Consider the following 27,798-nt stretch of genomic DNA (forward strand, 5'->3'; position numbering starts at 1 on the left):
CTGTAATCACAAGGATCCTTCCAAGAGAGAGACAAGAAGGTCAGCATCATAGAGAAAAGATGTGAGGATAGGGCAGAAGTCAGAGAGAAGATGCTGTGCTACTAGCTTTGAAGATGGAGAAAGAGCCCATGAACCAAGGCCTTCATTAGATGGAAAAAATAAGGAATTTGTCTACCCCTAGAATCTTCTGACTTCCAGAACTGTCTGAGAATAAATAAAATTCTGTTGCTTTAAGCCACTAAGTTTGTGGTAATTTGTTACAGGAACATTGGGAACTACAGTGTTGATCCTCAAAAACCTATGTAGACTACTTGCATATAACTACCCTGACATGTCTTCAGAAGTGGTAATGATCAATCAGGTCATGCTTCATAATCAACCATTTAGTGACCTCTGCTCTTATAACTATATACAACAATGAGCTTTGTGATCTGAATGTCATTAAAATAAGTGGAATTACCCAGTGACTAGTATATACTCAGTCAAACCCTTTAAGGAAATTGCAATCTACTATAGTTGATCTGCTTCAGAGCAGATCAGGAGAATAAAGACAAGTTAAAGACTTTCCTAAAACAGGGTTCTCTTAAGGTTCTTCAACTTACAGTAATCTAAAACATACAGAGCTGACCAAACAAAGACCTGAGCCCCATCAGACCTCCAAGAAGTTCTCTAGTGGACAGACTCATCCAGATACCCAGCTACCTGGCATCTAACCAAAGATTATGGAATTTGTTAACCAAGCAGGCTGCTAGGGAGAGTAGATGTCTATTTTATGCTAGTGTGGTTATATAACTGATAACTTATTTTATTCCATAAAAGTTATACATCATTTTAATGTTATAAAGATGAAAATAGAATAATTAATTTGAAAGTAGTTCTAGAATGTATGGGCAGAAACTACGCAAACCCAAATAACTGTTATCATTAGTATCTGAAAACTATGAAATCAGAAAACTAGTGTGATCAATATTTACTATTATAATAAAATAAGTTTTATTATCATTCATTCCTCCAAGAGTAAAAAATTACATTTTTTAAAATTTACTTCGGGCTTTCTCCCTGTGCTAAATAGCCCAAATTAATATTCATAATTGTTTTAAAACTATTGAAAAATAAAAAGATAGAATTACCTTTGATGTCTTCCAGGGTCCTTAAGAACTTTTAACCTCTCAATATCCATCCATAGCCACCAGTATCTCTCTCCCAATGTACCTTTTATAAATTTCTTAAATCTTTCAAACTCCTTTCTATTGCCAATGTCATAAGTCCTATGAGAAATACACCAGTCCGCCTTGCTCTCCGGTCCAGCGCTCTCAGTCTTTGAACTTAAACTTGTTTGTTCTATCTCTTCTGACCTCTCCTTTGCAGTTTGAACTAATTCACTTAAAAAATTCTTGCCACAAATAGACTCAAAACAATCATCAAATGACACTTTTGTTATATTGTTGAAGTTTATATAGTCTGGGGTTTCTCCAGCTGGCTTTCCAACAATTTGCTGAATTGCTCTTCTCAAAATAAAGTATATATAGGAGCTTAAAAATTCTTCACATGTTGAGAAATGCATTGTCAGGCTTTCATCAACATCCTGTTTCTTTTCACGGTATACCCTCAGAAGAGATTGAGAAGGAGTGTCTTGTAGAAATACAGACACCTCTTCTCCTTCTTCTTCTTCAAATTCAGAAATCAGTTTGTTGGTTTTAGATGGGTCCTTTTTTGTCCTAGGGTGAACTCCATCATCAAAGATAAAATTCTCTATATTAAGTCATAAAAGGCTATTAGATTAGATATGAATACAAATCTTTCTTATTATTAAATAGATGCTATAGAGCCAGAATGGCAAATGGGTTTATCATAGGTAGTGAATGCATGGACCAGTGTCTTAAGAAGGATTCTGGGCCAGTCACGGTGGCTCATGCCTGTCATCCCAGCACTTTGGGAGGCTGTGGTGGGCGGATCACTTGAGGTCAGGAGTTCCAGACCAGCCTGGCCAACATGGTGAAACCCCGTCTCTACTAAAAATACAAAAATTAGCCAGGCGTGGTGGCGCAATAATCCCAGCTACTCAGGAGGCTGAGGCACGAGAATTGCTTGAACCTAGGAGATAGAGGTTGCAGTGAGCTGGGAGCACACCACCACACTCCAGCCTGGGCGACAGAGCAAGACTCTGTCTCAAAAAAAGAAAAGAAAAGAAAAGAAACAAAAAAGAAAAAAAAGAAGGATTCTGAGGCTACATTTGGAACCAGTAGAAATAAAACTGCCAATGGGAATTAACCTTGTCTTCCCAGGATTTGGAAGAAAAGAATGGTGGCAGATGGACTAAATATTTGACATCCCTAACACACAGAAGATATTCAAAAATACATTATGTACTTTTAAAATGTAATATTCCAGACTGATATATAATATCAATATATAAGGGCCAAATCTATTAAGGAATTAGAATATGTATACTAAATGATTATATGTGCTTTGATACTTCATGTTGTATGATAAAAGAAAATTCACTACCATAGATTGAGACCATGTATGAACAGACCAGAACTGGAGACAATAATAGCAAGTTTTAAAATTCACCATTTCATTAAAAGATTCAATTACTATCAAACTTACAATCTATCATTAAACTTACAAAATGGCATGAGATACTTATGAAGGTTTACAAAGGGATTATTTGTATGATTTTTCTAAAGATATAGTATTCAGCTCCTATTTTCTCTTTCAAAAATCAGTGACATGTCTGACGTTAGTGCTTTATCTCACATAGTAAATCTGCCCCTTGAATTGCCACAGATCAGCTAACTGTTGTCATCCATGCCCCATTCTTAATGACCATTTTCTCAATTACCAGAGTTCAAATCTCAATGAACTGGAAACATTTCATTACAATTTTTATTACAAGTAAATTCCCCAATATTGAGAGATTAGGCTTTGTAAATCTGTGAGAGGATGCTGGACGTACACTCAATCCCATGGAACTGAAGGGAGGATGTCGCAGACAGCGAGGCAGGCATTCCAGCTCACCATCTCCTGCCATCCTTCTCTTCCTGTATACTATTTTTATCTCCAATTATATACTTCAATATTTTGAGAAAACAACAAGAAGCCTATGAATCCAGCTATTTTCAATTGGGGAGATTATTTTCTTCTTTACCTAGACTCAGGTTCAATTCTAGGGAATCCAGATTTAACTTCCCCAGAGGTTGCTTATACTTCTTAAAGAGATTAGTTAAGAGCTGTAAGTGAATTCCTGAGTTCTTCTCGTGAGTCCTCACACCTAAGTTTTTTTCTCTAACAATATCACTGTTAATGACTCCCATTTCTGGAAGATTCCTTTTATTTTTATGAAAAGTCAGTATATCCACAAAGCTCCCCACAGTAGAAATTTATCTGCTTTTTAAGGTCAAAAATAGTCTGAACTTAAAAACAGAAGGGAAACTCAATTTCCATCAATAACTTTTTTTTTTAGGAAGGGAAAAATATTGTACCCACTTTATTGCAAAGACTTAACAAGAATTTGTAAACTGTGATAAGAAATAATGACATTGATTAACTGCATATTAGGTAACAAGCACCAGGCCAGGCATTTTCTATCCATTTAGTATATATCATTATTCTAATCTTACAGATGAGAAAAGGCAAGGCTCCCAGAAGTGGAAAAACTCCTCAAACATCACACAGCTAATAAATATCAGAGTTGCATTCTAAACCCATCTCCTTTTCACTATACAAAGTTGTCTCTCAAAAAACATAGGAAGTCGAGTGAGGCAAAGGGTATGTGGATAATTTTTCCTCCCCAACCACTAAGTACTGTACTGTAAAATTAGAACAAACAAACAAAAACTTAAAGAGAAGTTCTGAAGTCATTCTTGTCCTTTTCTGCTTACCAGAAACAGATGAAATAGCTGGTGATTTAAGTTTGTTGTAGGGTACACAACAGGGTAACGAAAAGGTTGATACTGTTTGCTGACTTTGTTTTGCTAATGCAAACCAATCTTTTGTTTGAGTATAGGAAGCCTAGGAAGATGGGAGCATATTAGTTTAACATATTATTAGCAGTATTACTCTGATCACAAAACTGGAAAAATCATTATAATAATATTCAACTTGCACAGTACAATATGTAAAGTGAAAATTATCTCATGAAGGAAAATAAAATTCTACTCAAAAAATTCATTAGCTAAGAGGACACTGAAGGAAATTTCAATCCAGATTTTTTTTTTTCATATTTGATAACCAAAGGAAAGTATGTGTCCAATACCTATAAATTCTCCACTCTCACTCTCAGGCTATTGTTGACCAAAGGCATGAAACCCTACTTCCTGGATTCACTACAATCCTGGTGATGGGCAGTCACCAGGCCCATCAATCCTTTTGCCAGCTGCTCCCTTTTACAACTTTCCCAATTACTTCACGTCCCCCATTCTGTCTCACCTGGCTCAGTGTTTTTAACAACTGCTCCCCCAGTATGATAGAGACACTATTCTTAGTGCCACTGGAACCTCTCCAAACTCAGCTGCCCCTTTGCATTAGACTCAGTTTTCACAACTTAGCTTAGATTGAATGCTTCTTGCAGACTGATTGCTGACTCCATCTGCCCCTGAATGCAGCGTTCCATTTTTCCTTTCCTCTGTGTACCCCTGAACTAGCCAATTCAATTCTGAAGTTGATCCTTAGCTTCTAGAACCCCAGCCCTAAGAAGCTCCTATCCTAGCCTTCTTGGGAAGATTCCTCTGCCTGCCTCTTTCTGTAACGTCCTCTTTTATTTTTACTAGAGAATCCAAGTTGTTCAACAAGAGCAGAGAAGAGAGTTTCCAGCATTCCTCTCATTTCTCATTTATCCAACCCAGTCAGCTGGTTGGTCAGCACTTAGTCTAAGAAACACTTGGAGAATAGGTACCTCAAATGGAAGAAAAATTACTCCCTATCTATTATGCAGAATTAACATGGCAAGTCAAGCCACATACGAAGACCAAAGCAAGACAGAGAAATGAGAGGTGGCACCTATGTAGTCACCATCCCTCTTAGAGGTAAGGTTTCCTGGGTGCATAAAATCTTTCAAAGACTAATTCACTTTTGTTCCCCTTTTCCTTTAAAATCAAGTTATTTATTATTAATTATACGTTCATCTAACATATAATTATCGAGTGACTACTTTATTCTAAGCAATAGCCTAAGCAGGAGGCCAAAATAATTAAGAAACATTCAAGGAGTTCAGAGAGACCAACATACAAGGTCCTTGCTGTTTCAACTGCAAAAAAAGAATGAGGGAGTAGGACACAGGAGAGAAAGAAGTCATCAGTCAGACTTTAACATCTTTAACATAATTATTCCACTTTATACATTTTTTTTTTTTTTTTTGGAGACAGAGTCTCACTCTGTCACCCAGGCTGGAGTTCAATGGTGCAGTCTTGGCTCACTGCAACCTCTGCCTCCCAGGTTCAAGCAATTCTCCTGCCTCAGCCTCCCGAGTAGCTGGGATTATAGGCGTCCACCACCATGCCCGGCTAATTTTTGTATTTTTAGTAGAGATGGGGTTTCACCATGTTGGTCAGGCTGGTCTGCAACTCCTGACCTCATGATCTGCCCGCCTCAGCCTCCCAAAGTGCTGGGATTACAGGCGTGAGCCACCGCGCCCGGCCTATATTTTTAAGAGATGTGTCAATTGTTTTTTAGACGGTATGACTTAAGGCTCAAAGAAATATTACCAATTATCATGAAGATTAATCCCTATGTATAGTCATGACATAAATAATATAAGGGTCCAAGAACTTTGAATCTGCAAAATTCAAAAGCTATTGAAAAATGGAAACATATAGTTAAAGTGGCTATGTGTGGTGGCTCATGCCTATAATCCTAGCATTTTGGAAGGCTGAGGTTGGAGGATTGCTTGAACCCAGGAGTTCAAGACCAGTCTGGGCAACATAGACCCCATCTCTACAGATAATTTTTAAAAAATTAGCCAGGAATGCTGATGCACTCTTATAGTCCCAGCTGGGAGGCTGAGGCAGGAGAATTGCTTGAGCCAGGGAGGTTGAAGCTGCAATGAGCCATGATTGCATCATTGCACTCCAGCCTGGGCAACACAGTGAGACCCTGTCTCAAAAAAAACATTTTGTGTATATATATATATATATATATAGTGTTAAAGTATTACTCAAGTGAATACAAATGAATTTTTTCATCTCAGAAAATAGCAAAAGTAAACTAGTTTGGATTTTAACTCCCTTATATTTAATTAAATTCACATATAGCAAATCAGAACTTATTCCCCTAGATTGATACTTCCCTTTACATGTTTATCGACCTCAACTACGAGTACACATTTTTTAGGACATTTCCAACATTTCTATAGTATATAAATTAAGGGAAAAATATGGCCAGGCATAGTGGCTCACGCCTGTAATACCAACTCTTTGGTAGGCTGAGGTGAGTGAATTGCTGGAGCTTAGCAGTTCAAGACCAGCTTGGGCAACATGGCAAAACCCCGTCTCTACAAAAAATATACAAAAATTAGCAGGGCATGGTGGCATATGCCTGTAGTCCCAGCTACTTGGGGGGCGGAGGCAGGAGGATCCCTTGAACCTTGGGAGGTCAAGGCTGCAGTGAGCTGAGATTGTACCACTGCACTCCAGCATGGGTGACAAAGTGAGACCCTGTCTCAAAAAAAAAAAAAAAAAGAAAAAAGAAAAAAATACTTAAAATCAGTATGAGAGAAGAAAAATGTGCCTTAAATACACCACTAAACATTATTCAGTGGAAATAATGGAACTGGCATAACTGTAAACATTTTTGACAAATATTGCTGATCAAAATGCTGAACTACAAAATTAATAGCAGATGCACATGAAAAGAAGAAGTTCAAGTAACCTTAGCCTATCTAATCCAACACAGAAAGCAAAGAGGCTTCCTCTTGAATGATAATTTTGATCAATTGAAAGTGCCTTATTTGCAAGTAAGCCTTACAGTTTAAAAAAAAAAAAAAAAATTGGAAGTGCCTATCCAGAATGCTGTGTTGTGAAGAATCTGGAGCCAAATCCTAGCTCAGCAGAAAAAATTTCCACAATTGATTAACAATGTCTGTCATAGGGAGTAGCAGCACAAGGGCTACATGATTGTCATTCCTGATTTTGTGTAGAATTGTGTATTAGAAGTATAGCTCCAGAGATAAGATCTAATAATTAGAGGCCAAAGATCAAACAACAGTTCTCACTACATTATGACTCTCCAAAAGGACATTTGATTCTAGGTTAAATCTATTCAAATGCTCTCATACAACCTCACATTTCTCTAATCATGGAGGACAAATTTATTTGATAACAACTAAACAATAACGCATTTTACTACTAAGGAATAACCTAGAGAACAGGAAGGAAAAGACTCAATTTATCTTTTTGTGTAAAAGTAATGAATCCAAATTATAGCAATTTTGGAATGAACAATGAAACCATGGATATAATTCAAGTTACTCTTGCTTTCCAGGTGACACAGCATGTTCTTCAACCTTGCCTTTGTCTCTTCAGACACATGAGGATAATATTTCTAACTACATTTCAAATTAAAGAGAGCAGAGCACCTGACCTCGTGATCGACCAGCCTGACCAACATGGTGAAACCCCATCCCTACTAAAAATACAAAAATTAGCCAGGCGTGGTGGCACGCACCTGTAATCCCAGCTACTCGGAAGGCTGAGGCAGGAGAATTGCTTGAACCCTGGAGGCGGAGGTTGCAGTGAGCAGAGATCATGCCACTGCACTCCAGCCTGGGTGACAGAGCGAGACTCTGTCTCAAAAAAAAAAAAAAAAAAAAAAAAAAAAAAATCTAGGAGAGTCAACTAAGAAAAACAACGAATCTAAGTGAAAAACATTCAAGAAATTCTCTAAATAAGAGATTTATTTACAATTTTAATATCTCGGGTTTCTTTTTAGGTTTCCAGGGGAAAATAGCAGGATAACAATGTGGAGACTGCCAAGTTGAGAATTTAAAACAAATGAGAACATAAGATTTTTAAAATTGCATTGTGAATGTAAAATTTTTATCAATCCTTTGCTCTCACTCTTTTAGACATATTGAGAAAGTGTTAAATAGAAAAAAATAAGAAATTTTAATAAGATGTTTCAGATATTTGAGTATGAAAAATATAACAAAAAAGCCTAATTTCAAAAAACTATTTGAGATCAAGGGACAATGGTGTGACCAATATGAAGGGTCAAGACTGAAATGTATTGTCTTTACTATCAAGAACCCTACTTTCAGTTTTTTCTCAGACAGTTAATTTCAGCTTCATAGAGATTTCTGACCAAATTAAGGAACACTGTTTTCCTGGGTTTGTTTTGGGTATATGTCATTATAGCTATGTTATTTCTTGTTGAAATTTATAATTGTGGGTTTTTTGTATTGTTTTAGCATTTAATGGTGTATAATGTGTTATTAAATTATATGTAGTTATACCAAAAAAAAGAGAGCAGAGCAAATTAGTTAGCATAAATCTATAAGAATTATTGCTAAATCTGCTTTACATGTATTTGAAATCATTTTTTCTGTTCAGGTAATACAAATGCCTTAAAATGAGAAGTTCCAGCCAGGCGTGGTAGCTTACACCTGTAATCCCAGCACTTTGGGAGGCAGAGGTGAATACCAAAAAAAAAAAAGAGAGCAGAGCAAATTAGTTAGCATAAATCTATAAGAAGTATTGCTAAATCTGCTTTACATGTATTTGAAATCATTTTTTCTGTTCAGGTAATACAAATGCCTTAAAATGAGAAGTTCTGGCCAGGCGTGATAGCTTACACCTATAATCCCAGCACTTTGGGAGGCGGAGGTGAGTGGATTCCTTGAGCCCAGGAGTTCAAGACCAGCCTGGGCTACATGGTAACACCCTGTCTCTACAAAAAATGTAAAAAAAAAGTTAGCCAGGTGTGGTGATGCATGCCTGTAGTCCCAGCTACTCAGGAGGCTGAGATGGGAGGATCATCTGAGCCCGGGAGATGGAGGCTGCAGTGAGTCGTGATCATACCACTGCACTCCAGCCTGGGTAACAGAGTGAGATCCTGTCTCGAAAAATATATGTATAAAATAAAAAATAAAATCAGAAGTTTTAGTGAAGTGCTAAGTCATGAAAAAATACTCATACTTTTACCTCACCAAGTGATACATAGAACTTTTTCATAATTACAAGATTATCTTCTTCAGTGGCAGGAGGTGGTAGACTGGGTGGTTTTTTCACGATCCAGGGAGAAAAATTTGATCCTACTGTGAAATTCATGCCGGACTTGCTCCATCTTACTTGTGAGACCAATTTGGCTAACCTGCATTTTAGAAATCATACAAATTTAAAACAAGTTTCAAATATGGCAGAATTCAGGGAAAAAAACCTAAAATTTTATTTTATATATTCAAGCCAATCTCCTCTCCTCACTCTTAATGATGATTTTCTTTGGCTCTGCTAAAATTAATAGCTTATTCATAAAACTACTAATTAGTTAATAATTATTCATTTTAATTGATTTTGACCTAAAAATTGTTGTTCAGGGGTCAAATTTTAGGTTCTTACATGTTAAAAGTCAGGGAACATAAAGGAAATACTTGGCTCTGGACTATGGCATTCTATGTTTTTCATGTCACACTAGTATTCATTGTTAAACGCCCTGCACCTAAATACCATTATCACCAATAGATAATTTTTAAAATATGGCTGGTTGGAGAGGCACACGCCTGTAATCTCAGGTTTTGGGAGGCCAAGGCAGGAGGCTCTCTTGAAGCCAGGAGTTTGAGACCAGCCTGGGCAATATAGCAAGACCCTGACTCTACAAAGAATTTAAAAGATTTGCCACACATGGTGGCACACAGCTGTAGTCCTAGCAAATTGGAATGCTAATATATATGTATGTAAAAATGCATATATTGATGGGACTATAGTACCTGTATTCAAAGTAGCAATCACTTTCCAGAAATGCTGGAAGTCTCTCTTTTTTGATCCACTTAATACCTTCTTCACGACTGAGACACTATGAGAAGAAAGAGAAAAAGGAAATGAAGGTCAGAGAAAATCACTTTTAGGATGATTAACGCCTAATCATGAGAGCAATAATGACCTCCAGCTGTCAGCAGGAGCCCTACCCCTAGGTCTTCTATTTCCACTAGAGAGATCAATAAACCTGAGCCACAAATGTGAGGCACTTCTTGCCTCTGGGACGTTTTTAATTCTCTTAACAATCCTATATTAACTATATATTATCTCAATTTTTACAGATTAACAAATCGAATCCAGAGAAGTTAAGTAACTTGTTGAAGGAGGGAGAATGAGGAAAAAAAAAGCCAATGAATCTCAGTATTTTCACAGTCATAAAATGGGTTAAAAATAATCACAAACAGAAAAAGAACCACCAAGAAAACTTGATAAGGCCACCAAGGTTACTGCAGGCCCCTTGTTCTTCAAGTTTAAAAAAATGTTTTAACTATTTAACATCTCCAGGAGCTTTCTTTTGATACAAAAGTTAACAATGATAGTAGAGTGTTACAAATACCACAGTGTAGGCTTCTGTAGGAGCCTACAGAGACACTCAACTCAGGAAAGGTTTCCCACAGAACACACACTTCACTCTTTGACCGGAAGCAAGGCTAGCTAGGTTGAGCAGGGAAGCAAAAGAGGAGACAAACCATAAGTGTAGCAGTATTAGGTCACAGGATGAGAGAGAGAAAGGTTGGAGAAGTAGGCAGGGTCATGATTGCAAATAGCCTTTTAAATAACATAAAGAGTATACATTTTATCTTGAGGTTGTGAGAGCAATATAGAATTACTGAAGAGTTACTGTTGTTCATCCTAAAATACTTACTCACTATTGATTCTGCTTTTTCTTGTATTCACTTTTTCCAGAATTCTAAATAATGTCAGTATCTTGGACACAAAACATATGTTACTAATAAATAAAACAATCTCAGTGAGGTAAATGTGTTTGCATTTATGTGGCTTCCATGGACAATCTAAGGTGATAGTTTTGCTATGATATTGCATAACAGTTAACACATAGACCATTACTAACTCTAGTGAGGAAATTGAATGTCCATATAGTAGTGTTGCCGACATCTAATGTGCTGATGCTCATGAGGGTAATGTGTGCTCATCATTGCTGATACACACAGAAGTCTTTAGGCATTCAGGATTGGAACATAAAATAGTTTCCTTCTACTCAGCAAAAAACAAAACAAAACAAAACAAAAATTTATTTGCCTTCACCAAACACTATCTTCTGCATAATGAAGAATAGAAGAAAACCATGGAAATAGCCAGCACCTAATCAGCAGCACCTTGTTGACAGTCTCACTGCTTATCAGTGAGATCTGAAGGACATTTGGATCTTGTAGTTAGAAAGACTCTGCATAGGCTACACACTGACAACCATGCAGGACTCCTGAACTCCCACTAGTGCTACATTCAATGTATCACAGAAAGACACCAAACTACATATAAAGATCCACATAAACCCTTAAAGAATTCTATAAGGTTGTCAAACTAGTCAGTTCATTCAAAACTGATTTACTGAATATTCAGCTAGTAAACAGTTTACCTATAATTCATCCTCTTTTGAGTGTTTTTGTACCTATTCGACCTAAAAATAAAATGAATAAAAAAGTTTAAAAAGAATAAAATAAAAAATTGAAGAAAAGTCTTTAGCCAAGCTGAAAACAAAACTCTTCATCATTTTAAAAAGTAACTAAATACAAAGACCAAAAACATACAAGACAATCCTGATCAACCATAAAATAACTTAATACTTATAAGAAACACAAAAAGAATCTATCTAAGGTGAAATTATTTAAACCTTAAAAAAATTTCTTTAAGTTGGTTAAGAAACAGAAAGGGATGACCAGAAGGTTAAGGGAAGATGGCTTTAGGTAAATCAATACAGAACCATTTCCAAATAGCCATACACAAGCTGTCTAAAGTGCCTACAGAATTGGATTAATAAAAAATTATATTTAGATGTACAAGGCAAAGCATGGCTATCAGCCAATAGATCTTATTGGTTAGATTTATTGAGGTATAAATTACATACAGTGAAATCCACTCTTTTTAATACAGTTCTACAAGTTTTGACAAATGCATATAATCATGTAACCAGGACTACAATCAAGATACAGAATAGTTCCAACACCCTCCAAATTCTTCATGCCACTTTGTAATCAGCAACTCCCTCCAACCCTAGGCTCTGGCAACCACTGATCTGTTCCATAGTTTTGCCTTTTCCAGAATGTCATATAAATGGAATCAATATAGTATGTACTTTTGATTCTAATATCTTTCATTCAGCATAAAGCATTTAAGATTTATCTATGTTCTTTCATATATAAATACTTCATTCTTTTTTGTTGCTGAGTAATATTCCACTGTATGGATATACCACAGTTTGTTTATCCATTCCCCAGTTAAAGGAATCTGGATAACTTCCAGCTTTTGTGATCATGAATAAAGCAACTATAGACATTTACATGCAGGGTTTTTGTTTGTTTGTTTGTTTTTTGTTTTTTTTTTGAGACAGAGTCTTGCTCTGTCACCCAGGCTGGAGGGCAGTGGTGCGATCTCAGCTCACTGCAAGCTCTGCCTCCCGGGTTCATGCCATTCTCCTGCCTCAGCCTCCCAAGTAGCTGGGACCACAGGCACCCACGACCACACCCAGCTAATTTTTTTGTATTTTTAGTAGAGACGGAGTTTCACCATGTTAGCCAGGATGGTCTCAATCTCCCAACCTCGTGATCTGCCCGTCTTGGCCTCCCAAAGTGCTGGGATTACAGGCGTGAGCCACCGTGCCTGGCCGCATGCAAGTTTTTGTGTGAGTATAACTTTTCGTTTATTTTGGGTAATACTCGGGAGTAGGATAGATGGGCAGTGATATGGTATGGATATTTGCCTCCTCCAAATCTCATACTGAATGTGATCCCCAATGCTGGAGGTAGGGCCTAGTGGGAGAGATGTCTTGGTCATGGGAGTGAATCCCTCATGAATGTCTTGGTGTCCTCCTCATGGTAATAAGTGAGATCTCACTTTGTTAGTTCAGGTGAGACCTGGTTGTTTAAAGAGCCTGGTGCCTCCCCACTCTCTCCCTTGCTATCTCTCTTGCCATGTGATATGCCTGCTCCCTCTTTGTCTTCCACCATGAGTGGGAGCTTCCTGAGGCCCTCACCAGAAGCAGATGCTAGTGCCATACTTCTTTTTTTTTTTTTTTTTTTTTTTTTTTTTTTTTTTTTTTTTTGAGACAGAGTCTTGCTCTTTCACCCAGGCTGGAGTGCAGAGTGCCATACTTCTTATACAGTCTGCAGAACCATAAGCCGAATAAACCTCTTTCTTTACAAATTACCTGGTTTTGAGTATTCCTTTATAGCAACACAAATGGACTACAGGTGGTATGGTATATGTTTAACTTGGAAAGAAGTGCCAAACTGTGTTCCAAAATGGAATTCTCACCAATGAGAATGGACTTTCGGGTTGCTTCCACTTTTTGGCTATTATGAATGATGCTGCTATGAACATTTGTATACGAGTTCTTGTGTGAACATATGTTTTCAATACTCTTGAGTATATACCTAGAAGTGGCATTTCTGGGTAATTTGATAACTCTTGGGCTAACCTCTTAAGAACTGCCTAATATTTTCCAAAGTAGCTGTACCGTCTTACAATTGCACCAGCAGCGTATGAAGGTTCTAATCACTTCAAATCCTCACAAACGTTTGTTATTATTTGCCTTTTTTTCTTTAATCATAGCCATCCTGTTGGGTGTGAAGTAGTGTCCCACTGTGATTTTGATTCCATTTCCCTTATGACTAATGATGTTGAAAATCTTTTCATGTGCTTATTGTTTATTTTATTTGGAGAAATGTCTATTCTAAACCCTTTGCACATTTTTTAATTGGGTTATTTGTCATTATATTTTTGAGTTTTAAGAGTTATTTTTATAGTTTAGATACACATCCTTATAAAATATATGATTTGCAAATATTTTCTCTCATTCTGTGGGTTGTCTTTTTACTTTCTCGGTAGTGTCCTTTAGAGCATGAAAGTTTTACGATTTGACTTATTTTTTTTCCTTGTGCATTTGGCGTCACATCTAACAAAACCAATGCATAATCCAAGGTTATGAAGATTTACACCTGTATTATCTTCTTCAATAGAATTATCTTTTTTGCATTGCTGGATTTAATTTGCTTATTTTTTGAGGATTTTTGTGGTCTGTGTTCATGAGTGATGTTAAGTTGTATGTTTTTCTTTTCCTTCAAATTCCTTCATTTAGTTTTGGCAGCAGTGTAATGCTCATCTCATTAAATGAATTAAAAATTGATTACTTTTGTTTTTTGTATAAGTTTTTATAAATTCAAGGTTACTTCACTTCTAAGTGTTTGACAGAATTAACCAGTGAAGCCATCTGGGCCTGGAGCTGTCTTTGTGGCAAGACTTTAAACTGTGAATCCAACTTCTGTAAGAGATGTAGGACTGACTATTCAGATTATCTATATCCCCTTCAATGACCATTGACAATTTGTGCCTTTTAAGAAGTATGTGGGCCAGGCACGGTGGTTCATGCCTGTAATCCCAGCACTTTGGGAGGCCGAGGCAGGTGGATCACTTGAGGCCAGGAGTTCGAGAGCAGCCTGGCCAACATAGCAAAACCCCATCTCTACTAAAAATACAAAAATTATCTGTGCATGGTGGCATATGCCTGTAATCCCAGCTACCTGGAAGGCTGAGGCAGGAGAATCGCTTGAACCTGGAAGGCGGAGATTGCAGTGAGCTAAGATCGCCACACGGCACTCCAGCCTGGGCATCAGAGTGAGACCCTGTCTCAAAAAAATAAAAAAAAGTTATTTCATTTAAATTTCATGAGCTTATAGACATAAAGTTGTTTGTAAAATTCTCTTATTTTTTTTAACTGCCTGTGAAATTTGTAATGGCATCCCCTCTTCCATTTCTGATATTGGGCATGTATATCTTCTCTCTCTTTTTCTTCATCATTCTGGCTAAAAGTTTGTCAATTTCATTGATTTTTTCAAAAAACAAGGCTTTATTTTCATTGATTTTTCTCTCTTGTTTTTCTGTTTTCAATTTCATTGATTCTGTTCTTTATTTCTTTATTTTTGGTTTAATTTTAACTTAATTTTTCTAGTTTCTCATAGTGACAAGTAGATCATAGATTTATTTAGTCTTCTCTATTATAAGCACTTAATGGTACAAATTTCCCTGTAAAGACTAATTTAGTTGCATCCCACAAGTTTTGATATGTTATGTTTTAGTTTTTAATCAATTCAACATAATTTTTAACTTCCCTTGGGACTTAGTCTTTGCCCTATGAATTATTTAGGAGTATGTTATGCAATTAAGTATTTAAGGATTTTGTTACCAATTTATAGTTTAATTCTGGAGTAGCCTGAGACAATAGCTGGCAAGATTTCAAACCTTTTAAGTTTGCTGAAATTTATTTTATGGCCCAAAATATGGTCTATTTTGGTAAATATTCCCAGTGCACTAGAGAAAAAAATGTATACCCCACTGTTGTGGGATAAAGTGTTCTGTAAAGATCAATTAGATTTACTTGGTTGCTAGTGTTTTTCAGAACTTCCATTTCCTTACTGATCTACTATCTTTTCTATCAGTTACTGAGAGAGCAGTGCTTTAGTCTCCAACTATAACTATAAATTTATCTATTTCTCTTTTCATTTCTATCAGCTTTTGCATCATGTACTCTGAACCTCTGTTGTTAGGTGCATACATATGAGTTGTTAAGCTTTATTGGTGAATTGGCCCTCCCCCCTTTATCATTATGTAATGTTCCTCTTTATCCATAGTAAGATTCCTTGTTGTGAGGGCTGCTTTGCCAGATTCAATATAGTCACTCCAGCTTCCCTTTAATTCATAATTGTATAGTATACCTTTTACTACCCTTTTTACTTCTAACCTATTTATGTCTTATTTTTAAGGTTAGTTTCTTGTAGATAGCAAATAATTGGGATTTTTTAAAACATCATCCCTGACTCTGGCTTTTACTTGGGGTGCTTAGGCCACTTAAATATCATGTAATTATTTATGTATATTATTATTATCATTATTTTTAGAGATGAGGCCTCACTCTGTCACCCAGGCTGGAGTGCAGTGGCACCATCATAGCTTACTGCAGCCTCAAACTCCTGGGCTCAAGTGATCCCCCTGCCTCAGCCTCCCAAAGCTCTGGAATCAAAGGAATGAGACATCATGACAATTCAATATGATTATATTATTAATCATATATATTATATGATTAATGCGATACTAATTATTGATGTGGTTTGTTTAAAATCACTACTACCATTTTCCTAGTTGTTTTATTCTTTATGTGTCCCATATATTCTTTGTCCATTTTTTCCTCATTTTCTGTCTGCTTTCCATTTAGTACTTTTTAATTCCTTTGATCTCCACTATTGTTTTTAATTTTATTTATTTTTATTTTATTTTTGAGACAGGGTCTCACTCTGTTGTCTAGACTGGAATGCAGTGGTGTGATCACAGCTCACTGCAGCCTTAACCTCTCCAGGCTTAGGTGATCCTCCTACCTCAGTCTCCTGGGTAGCTGGGACTACAAGTGCATGCCACCATGCCTGGCTAATTTTTGTATTTTTTGTAGAGATAGGGTTTCGCCATGTTGCCCAGACTGGTCTCTAACTGCTGAGCTCAGGCAATCCACCTGCCTTGGCTTCCCAAAGTGCTGGGATTATAGGTGTGAGCCATTGCAGCTGGCCTGTTGTCATTACTTATGCCTCTTTCTAAAAACTTCTAAATTGCTGCTCTAGTTTTATAATAGACATGCTTAATTAATCAGTCTATCTTCAAATATATCAAATAAGATCATCCAGATCTTTTTGAGAAACTTGTGTCAAAGCACATAACTCAAGAAGCTCCTAAATAGCTTTTGTTTAACAATAAATAAATAGGTTATAAAGACCTCCATACAATCAAAAATTTCTATTCACTGAAGGAAGTGAATAAAACAATAAATATTGTCCCACCTAGTAAAAAATTTTTAAACTAACAATTATATAGTACTATGTAGCGCAGCATATATGTCCTTGTTCTGGCTTTGAAACAATGTTGTAACGTGGTTATTACTATTACCATTTAGTCTGATGAAAGTTAAAGATAGAAACTATTTGAATTCAGTAACAGAAGAATTGAAGAACTTTCAGGCTAGAGTAGATCTATGTCTTAAATGACAGACATACTTTAGCCTAGTTATACTAGACATTTTGAATCAATGTGAAATAGCATTGTTAAACATTCATTATTATTTTCATTTCATCCATGCAAGAAACCTAAGTAGTAGGTAGTAATGGCATCATTTGACAGATGATGAAAATCAGATTCATCAAAGTGACTTGTACACAGAGCCAGTAAGCAAAGGAGCCAATATTAGAACCCAGGTTTTCTGACCTCGTGCTAAAGAGACAAAATCTAGAAGCTTAAAATGAAATTTAAGGCCAGGGAGGTCAGAGCCACACAATGCAACTTGAGGGTCAGAAGTCTCAATTCCCAACTGCTTGATAGGATTGGTTCAAAACCCAAATGAAATACATTGCCTATATATCCACATTTTCAATAATGCATCAAAATTATAAAAGGATACTTATATTTATATGACTCAAAACTAACCTAATATTCAAATATTCAAGGTAAACTACATGAATCTTCTCAAATTGATAAGTGAACATCAACAAAACTGCTGAACTGGCCATTGGATTTGAAAAGTGCTTAACAAATACTATGTGTACGTACAACACAAGTTAATAAATGTAGCTACACTTCAAAAAGGGAAGCCTAAGGAAACTCATGTTAATTTCACCAAATGCTTTATCTATCTAACAAGATAAAACAGTATACTTTCTTACCATAATATTGTAGTTGACATTAATGGTCTCATCTTCATCGAGGGCATTCATTTGAACAGGTTTAACCTCATTCTTTCCTTTCCTTACAACATCATAAATGGGATTTCGAGGTTGCTGGTTTTGTAGAATTTTTTTCAGTTGCTTTTCCAGAAGTTGTGGAGCATCATTAACTACTTCAAAAACTCCATAATCTGCATTAAATCTAATTGCCTCTGAAAAGGTCTGCAATATAAATTTGTGGAAATTAAAACATGTTTTAAACCTGGAAACTCATGGTCTGTAAGAAGACTTGTGGTTTACATACATACATGCATACTTCACAGAGTTTTGTGTTTTTTATCATTCCCTCTTCCTTTTTAGGAGCTAGGAAATCCCCTGGGTAGAGGTCAGGGAATCCACTAAACTCTTCCTTGCCAATGCACTTATGTACAAGTAAGTGTCAGGGTATGCTATGGCAGAAATTCCCTTTGTATAAATATCTTACCTCTGTGATTATTTGAAACTGGAGAGAAATATATACCTGGCTCTACAAAGCAATGTTATTCTTAGAAGGGGGTGGATCACTAGAGAAGAATGAGTAAAGGAAGAAATAATGCTCCCATTGTCTTTCATCCTTAGGAGCCATGAAGGCTAACAATCTCCCTTGTCCAAAAGGAGAAATTTAAGTACAATATGTTCTTTAGTTAAGACTATTTCAACACCTTCGCACTTTGCACTGTGACAAAAAAGAGAGAAGAAAATAACATTTCTGAGGCTTTTATCAGTAATTCTAAATGCTGCCAACTTTTATTTAAAGCCAGTCAGTTGATATACAATAGTCAGGAGTCTTGAGTTTGAATGCCAGCTTGCCAATAAGTACCTCTGTGACTGTAGGTAAATCACTGAACATCTCTGGGGCCTCCACTTCCGTAAGAAGTAAACGGTGAATTGGCCATGTCTTTTCCCATTTGTCCTCCAAATCTAGAATCAGGTCCCTTTTTCAGAATATTCATTTATTTTAGGGTACCTTCAGTGAAATGACTACTCATGTAGATTAACTTACACATGCTTAGGCGAGTGGTAGAAGACATTAAACTCTTCCCCTTGGATCAGTAAGTGTTCTAAGTAGAACATTAATTCAACTTTTACTAAGGGATTGCTAGATATACTATAGTCATAATTTTAAAAGTGGCAGAATTTCATAGTAAAATTGGAACTAGAAGTATGTGTATATATGTGTGTGTGTGTGTGTGTATATATATATATTTAAATTTTAATGTCAGATAATATCACATCTCTAAGGTCTGACTGTCTCCCCTTCTGAGGAATTTAAAGTACATAGATGATAGAATTCAAGACGAATGTCAGCCCACAGTCTCAAAAGCCTTAGGACTAAGAGTTTCTCCCTAAATGATAAGTATTGCTCAATGAGTAAGAAAGAATTACCCATAAATTGCATATAAAGTTTCTTCAATAGATATATTTCATTAGTTGCCCACTGCATCTGTCTTTCAAACATGGGATTCAAACAGGCACCATTTACCTAAATGACATAAATAGTATCCCTAAACTATGCTATCACTGAACTAAAGAGAAAAAAGAGTCTGCTGATATCACAGATCATATTTATCTGGTTGGAGAAAGGAAATTAATTAAACTTGGTACAGAATGACATCAAATATTAATGGGGGTAGGAGAAATTAAGCTGTATAAAGTGAAAGACCATCTGGAAAACATTTCTTCTAGTTCTGAGTATCCATGGAACAAGAGAACAAGCTTGACTTTCATTGTTTTCCTTTCTTTTTTTTTTTTTTTTGCCTCCTACCCTCTGACCTGGTAGCCAGAGGAACACAAAACTGTGACAATCCAAAGCAAAGAATGTTAATTAGTTAGTTCAATGGATAAATAAAACATTTCCTACTAATCAAGTAAAAAGTGCTCAAGTAAAAAAATTAGGAGGGGCTATTGATACCCTAAGACCCTAGTAATCAATCTTACTTAGTAGTAGTGAGTAGTTAAGGTATAGTTGGCAGAAATAACGAAGATGATAAGGACTATTTACTGAATGTCTATCATGTGCTAGGCATGTGATGGACAGTTTATTTTTTTTCTTTCCAACTTTTATTTTAGGTTTAAGGGGTACATGTGCAGATTTGTTACATGGGCAAATTGCATGTTGCAGGGGTTTGGTGTACTAGATAATTTTGTCACCCAGGTAAGCAGCATAACACTCAATAGGCAGTTTTTCAATCTTCACCCTCCTTCCACTCTCCATCCTCAAGTAGGCCCCTATAATAGTAGGTCTATTGCTCCCTTCTTTATGTCCGTGTGTGCTCAATGTTTAGCTCCCACATGTAAGTGAGAACACGTGGTATTTGGTTTTCTGTTCCTGCATTAATTCCCTTAGGTTAAAGGTCATGATGGACACTTTAAAAGCCCTGTCTTCAATCCTTCCACATTCCTGACATAGCTCTTTACAAAAAACTGATGGTAGGGATGGCTAAGTGATGGTCCATGGACTCAGAGCTATAAAGTGCTAGATGATCAAGGTTATGGAAACGAGTCTGTCTGGTCCCAAAGACAGAACATTTCCTCTTTAATACACTGCCTCACATATGACAAAATTAGTGTGTACTGACCACTTCTCTACACCAAGTACTTTGTTAAGCAATAATCCTATGAAGTTAGGGTAGCTGTGATTCAAACAAAGCATTTTGATTCCAAAGTCTATACTCTTATCTACCCTGGTTTTACTAGTAAGGGCACAGAGGCATGAAGCAACATGGTGTATGTGGGTAACTCTACGCAGCCGGATTAGAACAAGAATAGCCGTAGTTGGAATAGTTTAAGGAACAGAGAAAAAAGACTTGAAGTAGATAACGTAGCATAACCAGATCACGAAAGGCTTTGCATGCCATTTTAAGAAGTACGGGCTTTATCTTAACCCTCTAGGAAACAGGGAGGCATATGAATACCCTAAGTAGGAAGTTACTTCTAATTTGTATTTTAGAAAGGTTCTGGAGCAGTCTGGAGGATGCAATGGTTGCTTGCCAGCTCATGAGCTGGTGGGGTTGGCTGCTCACATTCCAGAAGCAGAACCATCACCACACTCTGGGGAGACTGGCTGTTATCTCAGAGCTACTGCTATCACATCGCAACCAGGTTTTGTGTAAAAATTATTAACTCTCTGGATGGGATACTGTCCTCGTCACATGCAGGGACCAGGGCAGGATTCAAAGCAGGCAGTTAACAATTACTTTTGGGGTTTTTTTGAGACTGAGTCTTGCTCTGTCCTCAGGCTGGAGTGCAGTGGCGTGATCTCGACTCACTGCCACCTCTGCCTCCTGGGTTCAAGCGATTCTCTTGCCTCAACCTCCCGAGTAGCTGGGACTACAGGCACACACCACCATGCCCAGCTAATTTTTGTATTTTTAGTAGAAGTGGGGTTTCACCATGTTGGCCAGGATGGTTTCAATCTCTTGACCTCGTGATCCGCCTGCCTTGGCCTCTCAAAGTGCTGGGATTACAGGCATGAGCCACTGTGCCCAGCCAACGATTACTTTTATATTTAAGATAAAAAGCAAAATTGCAGCTGAGAAAGGCTAAATGAACTCTTCATGGCTTTACAGCAAGTCCCCTAATGAGCTTACAACAGAACTCTGGAGTTATGACTATGCAACTGCTTTAAACCTAGAACTGACGCATAATTTCTTTTTTCTTTTTTTTTTTTTTTTTTTGAGACAGAGTCTTGCTCTGTCGCCAGGCTGGAGTGCAGTGGCGTGATCTCGGCTCACTGCAACCTCCGCCTCCTGAGATCAAGCGATTCTCCTGCCTCAGCCTCCCAAGTATCTGGGCGCCATGACGCCCAACTAATTTTTCTATTTTTTAGTAGAGATGAGGTTTTACCATGTTGGCCAGGATGGTCTTGATCTCTTGACCTCATGATCTGTCCACCTTGGCCTCCCAAAGTGCTAGGATTACAGGCATGAGCCACCACGCCCGGCCACATAATTTTAGTTAAGGCTTACTGTAGATGCTGTGGACTGGCTCACTCAGGATCCATTCCAACCTCCTGAAATGCAAAGCCTGGAAAAGTAAAAACTTCATTTCTCAAGACTCCCTACAGCTACAATTTCACGTGTGATTTAGGTTGTGCTACTCGTATGCACTTACAAAAATACTTGAATTCTGAATGTAGTACGGAAAAGGCAGGGTATCCATTCTGAGGAAGAAAGTGTATCTAAGTACATGAAAGCGAGAAGAGGAACTGGTCAAAAAGAAGTACTTTACAGAAACGGCATAGTAAAAACAACAAAAGGAAAACTGGAATTATGTTTATAATAAAATGGCATGCAATGTTTCTATTTATTATAAAAAAAGAAATGTGAATGTATATGTAAAAATGTTTATACTTTTTAAACTTAAGAATTTCTTTCTATGGAATTAATTATAATGGAACAGAGATCTTTCCAGTGGTAAATAAGTGTTTTTGTATTTGAAAAGCCATGCTTTAGCTTAGATCTTGGAAGGTCCTTAAAAGCACTATGATTCTAAGATGATAAAAGTGGCAAACAACTGTTTCAAAGCTTCTCTCAGTAATTCATTTTACCAATAGCAAAATGTTTGAATTACCAAGTGCCAGTTATTGCCCTAAACCTAGAGGATACAAAGATGAATAAAACATTATTTCTGCCCTTGAAGGAACAAGTACATGATCTTTCAATTTTGTCTATGATGAAGAGTCAACAAAATACCAGAATAAATTAAAACTTGTATAAATGCAAATGCCAAGGGCAAATATGTCCCCAGTGACAAGGGTAGTAATACTAGAATATTATGTCTGGTCTGGTTGTCACACTTTAAAAGGGATTTGGCTAAACTAGAAACTATCCAGAGAAAGATAAACAGAATGATTAAAAATGGAAGAAATGTTGGGCAGATCACTTTGCCTTTCTGAGACATATCAGTAAAAAGAAGCTGTAGCTAGATAAACCCAAGGTGATTTCCATGTTTGATACTCCATCAGTTCATGATGGACGTTCCAGGAAAAAAGTCTGTATCTTCTGCTCTTTAGTAAGATCACTCAGCCCCACTATTCCTTTGTTAGCTCATTCATTTATTCAATAAGAATTTAATTATTATCATAATATCCTATTTAATATATTGAGTGAGCCAATACAGGGCATCCTCCACAAGGCCCCAAATGAAATGAAAAAGACATAGATCCTGCCTCAGAGCACACATAATCCAGGAGAGGAAGACAGATAAGTAAATATAAATAGGCAATAAAGACCCATCCTATGAGGGGAAGGGATATGAAAGTCAGCATATAAGGTGAAATCATATTTAGTCAAGATTATCCCTTGAAATCTTGAAAACATCCATAAAGTTGTCTTCAACAATGTTCTCAAAAAGTTCATGAGTCAGTTGTTCCTCTGGATTGAAATGGGTCACTGATTCTTCAGTTAGGGACTGGATGAAGGGATGGACTTGTGTTTAAAGCTCACGCTGTACACAAAATATGTATGTTTAACACTAGAATCACCCTTAGCATGATGATATGACAACATACTGTAAGAGGCAGGAAGGATGACACTCATTGATGGAATGGCAGTTTCTCATCTTCCATCTCACATCATCTCCAGGGCACATACACATAGATTGGTACAACAGACAAAATCATTGTCACTCTTTAAACCTCACTCTCTCTGCAGAACATGAGTAGCTCAATTTGAATAAGAATGGATGTATATTGAACTCCAGTTTAACACAGAACAAGCACAATAGAAGAATGTACAAAGTAATGTGATGGCACAGAAGGATTCATTAACTATTAATATATTCTGGAAATTAAGGAAGATGTATAGAGAAAGTGGGCTGCTAGAGTTGAATTTTAAGAATGAACAGGCAATGTCAGGTAGACAAGGGAGAAGAGGGGAATTCAGCAAAAGTAACAGCCAATGCATCAAGATAAAGGAGTATGACACCTACCATGTACCCACAAAAATTTAAAATAAAAATAAAAGATACAAGAACACAAAATAATAGGTTACATTTGGTGAACTGCAAGCAGTGAGACATATTCAACTTTAATATTTTAAGGGAGAATAGCAGAAATAAGACTGGAGAGAAAGGATGAGTTCATTGAGGACCTACTATCGTATGCTGTAACTCTCAACTTACACTGTTGAACCAATGATTCTCATAGGGTGGTTCCTAGATCAGCAACATCACCATCACCTGAGATCCTGTTAGAAATACAAATTCCCTCCTAAGCAAATTAACACAGGAACAGAAAACCAAACACCATATGTTTTCACTTACAAGTGGGAGCTAAACATCTAGTGCTCATGGACATAAATGGCAACAATAGACACTGGGGACAACTAGATGGGAGAGGGAAGGATGGAGATAAGGGCTGAAAAACTACCGGGTACTATGCTCTGTACCTAGGTGAAGGGATCATTCATATCCTAAGGCTCAGCATGACGCAATATACCCAGGTAACAAACCTGCACATGTACACCCCTGAATCTAAAATAAAAGTTGAAAAGAAAAAAGAAAGATAAGCAACTTATCGGTCCCCTCTGTATAACAAAATCTCTGGGGAAGGAGCTCAGCATTCTGAGTTTTAACAAGCCCTCTGATCATTCTAACGCATGCACATGTTTAAGAATCACTGCTTTACAACAAGGAGGAGCCACTGAAGAGTTTTTAGCTGAGGAGAGGCAGAATCCAGATGAAGACAAACTGCAAAGCCACATTCTGTTGGTTACTTCATGCTGATTCTCATGGGTATTCATATACGTGGTGGTGCCAGCCATCTGTGTTTGATACCCAGGAGAAAGAGCCCTCGTCTTTCATTAGTACCCAAATTCCTGTTGTTTGCTTAAAAAGAAGCTCTCTTAAACATCAAGTCCTTTGTTTTAACCATTTCTAAGCTTATCTATAAAACTCCTATAGTTTAGTAAGTAGCAATACAAGACACATAGGGTATGGGAGACGGAAATGAATGATGTAGAAAGTCTCTTCTCCAAAATGCTAACTTGGCTGATTTAGAGAGTGCTCAACCTTAAATCACATAACAGGAAAAACCTTCAGTTTGAGCCTCAAACCCAATCCTCCACAAGCTGTTACAGACTGCTCTTTTCCTTAGTTAATTTTCTTATTTCAAGGATATCATTTTCCAAATATTCCAAAATGAATTGACCTGAAGGTGGTGAAAGCTAACTTTGTGGTACTAGTCATCCATGTGTGAAAAATATTTTCACAGAAAAAGCAAGTGCATGAAAATATTTTTACCAGAGTAAATTGCTGGTTCCACATTTCTTTGAAAGGGGGAGAGAAAAAAAACCTGTGAATAATTAGTGATGTACTTAAACTGCCAGCCCAGCACCAGTGAAACTTACCGGGTGCCAAATTATTTAGCTGAACAGTATTTAAATTAAAAACTAATGACTAGGTTAATTTAATACATGTTCATCTCTGCTCCAACTCTGTCTTTACTAATTGAGCTCCAAAGCTATATTTTAAACATGCATCCCTAGTCAGTGAATGGAAAACATCTGACTACTTGAATGTAACAAGTCAGTTACCAATAACAACTTCTTTTAATCTAAGCTTTACTGTCATTTTAGATGTTTAACCATAAACTGTTTACTAGACATATTCACCAATGGGATGAAATGAATAATGTGCCACATAAAATGTATAGAAAATATCCTTGGTTAATAAATGAGTTAGGTAATTTGAGTGCTGTATTTTTGAGCTACAAGTCTTATCAAAACACCCAGAGGTATAAACACTGAACTAAGCAGTTTCCTAGAGCTTTATCAACACCTGCAAAAATCAATTTCTGAGTATTTAGATTTTGGCAAGAGAAGACCCAAACCCTTCATCCCCCTTCATCCCATGCATTCCCCCAAAATATACTCTCTTTCTCTCCCCACTGGCCCCCCACAACAGTCCATCTAGCATATAACTCCTTCATAAAGCTGCAAGAAATTATAATTGTTTACAGATTTTAAAAAGTGTGGAGAATCAGTCTAAAAAAGAAGTTATGGTAAAATTCCAACAGCACATAGCTAAGCATGGTCTGGCAAACACATGACATACCTATCCTTGCGAGGAGGGTATAGAACAGGCCACCCCTTCAGCTTCTGCAAACTATAAATGTCACAAACATTTGAAACCACCCACAGAGGACAAACCTAAATCTATGTGGGCTCATCTACTCAATCCCACAACAGTCACTAAGCATAAAACATACAAAACAAAGCCAAAAGAAAAAAAATGTTTTCACACTATAGCACAGAAGAAAACTTAATAAGCAAACACTTGTCCATAAAGAGTTGACAGCAAAAAACCTCCCAGACACCAAATGAAAACAATATCTGAATGTGAACTTGGCACAAGAACAAACGGAATGAAGTTATGAAAGCTAGGATTTGGAAAGTGCCGTAATCATTTATAATAGCAGCAACTGTCCTGGATTCCCCTCATCAAAAAATAACATGGAGGCAGGCTACCAGCCACCAGTTTCAGGATCTTACAATATGTCCCAAGGATATAATGGTGTAATGGAAAGAAATAGTGTAGGGGCCAGAATGCCTGATCCCTAGGCCCATTTCTACCACAATCCGGTTATGGGACCTTAGGCATGTCATTACAGATAGGGAAAAAGTCTCAGAAGTCATCCCAGAGATGACCTAAGGGCCCTATAATCTATATCTACACTCTAGGGCTTAGGCTATTGCTTTTGGTGGGGGCTGAGGGTGGAGGTGGGTGAAGAAAGGAGGCAGGAGAAAAGATTAGAAGGTTTACTTGTTTATACTAAGGATCTTACATGGAAGATGTTGAAATAAAAACAGAATCACAATCAAGAAGCTTTGGGAGATACAGAAAAGACCTGCCCTTGCCCCCAGGAAATTTACAATGTAGCTCCTGAGATAAAATAAACAGAGAAGAAGGAAATTTTCTCCGGTCAAGAAAGTCCAATCTTCCACCATAGCTATATATACTTAGAGATACATGAGATACACACACACACACACACACACACGATACTCTCATAAGATGATTTTCTAACTTCTACTTGAATACCTCCAAGTTTACCCCTTCACGAGTCAGCCCATTTAATTGTCAGAAAACAAATTCTAAAGTTCCTTCTTATAGTGAGTGAAAATCAAATCAATTTCTCTCATAAATGCTGGCCATGGTTCTGCACTCTAGTTTCACAGAATACGTTAACCCTTCTTCCTCAATCAAATCATAAAATATTTGAAAGGGACTACTCCATTTTACTCCTGCCAGCCATTCCCATGCCAGGTTAAACACCAAACTTCTCTCAACTCTTCATTTGACATGGTTTCCAGAGTGATCATTGGCTAAGTCTCCCTGAGTCTGGTTTGGCATAGCAGCTCTTAACATATGGCACCAAAAATGGAACACAACAGTCTAAGTGCAGTCTGACAATTCAACCCTATTCAAAGAAACATTTATTGAGTGCCTTCTGTGCTCCAGACTAATATTTTTCTTGATCTTGACTACATTTCTATTAATGACCCCTAAAACCACATTAGCTTTGTTTGTTTTGGTCCATTTCACACTATTGGGATAAAAACAAGACCAGATTCTCTTATCCAAATCATTAGTTTACTCCTCTGCTGCCAGTTCTATAGACATCATAGCATGATGGGACAATCAAAAGTTTTCAGCCATCTGAACCTGTGTGGACCATTATTTACTAGATGAGTGACCTAATACTGGAACTTGCAACTTTTCATCCAAGTCTCTGATAAAAATAGTTTTAAAACGGCAAAGCCAATGACAGATTTGTTTGGCACATAAGATTATCCTCTAGATTGACCATCCACCAATCCCATTAAAGAATGATTGCCTGCTATGCTGCAGGAATG

General features: G+C 37.0%; 1 protein-coding gene across 2 annotated transcripts in view; it reads right to left on the minus strand.

The window, feature by feature from the left end:
• The window catches only part of RGS22 (regulator of G protein signaling 22), a 154,420-nt gene that overhangs the window by 108,610 nt on the left and 18,012 nt on the right, over positions 1 to 27,798 (minus strand). The window contains exons 4-8 of one of the 2 annotated variants that reach the window (XM_055286886.2): positions 17,903 to 18,124; positions 9,920 to 10,005; positions 9,174 to 9,306; positions 3,885 to 4,014; positions 1,131 to 1,752 (exon numbers count right to left, since the gene is read on the minus strand). In XM_055286886.2, the coding sequence (XP_055142861.1) occupies positions 1,131 to 1,752; positions 3,885 to 4,014; positions 9,174 to 9,306; positions 9,920 to 10,005; positions 17,903 to 18,124 (1,193 nt within the window). Of the gene's footprint in view, positions 1 to 1,130; positions 1,753 to 3,884; positions 4,015 to 9,137; positions 9,307 to 9,919; positions 10,006 to 17,902; positions 18,125 to 27,798 lie in introns of both variants that reach the window. The other variant, XM_055286885.2, reaches the window with a different exon arrangement.

This window comes from Symphalangus syndactylus, chromosome 7 (assembly GCF_028878055.3).
Source record: "Symphalangus syndactylus isolate Jambi chromosome 7, NHGRI_mSymSyn1-v2.1_pri, whole genome shotgun sequence".
In the NCBI taxonomy this organism is placed as follows: Eukaryota; Metazoa; Chordata; class Mammalia; order Primates; family Hylobatidae; genus Symphalangus; species Symphalangus syndactylus.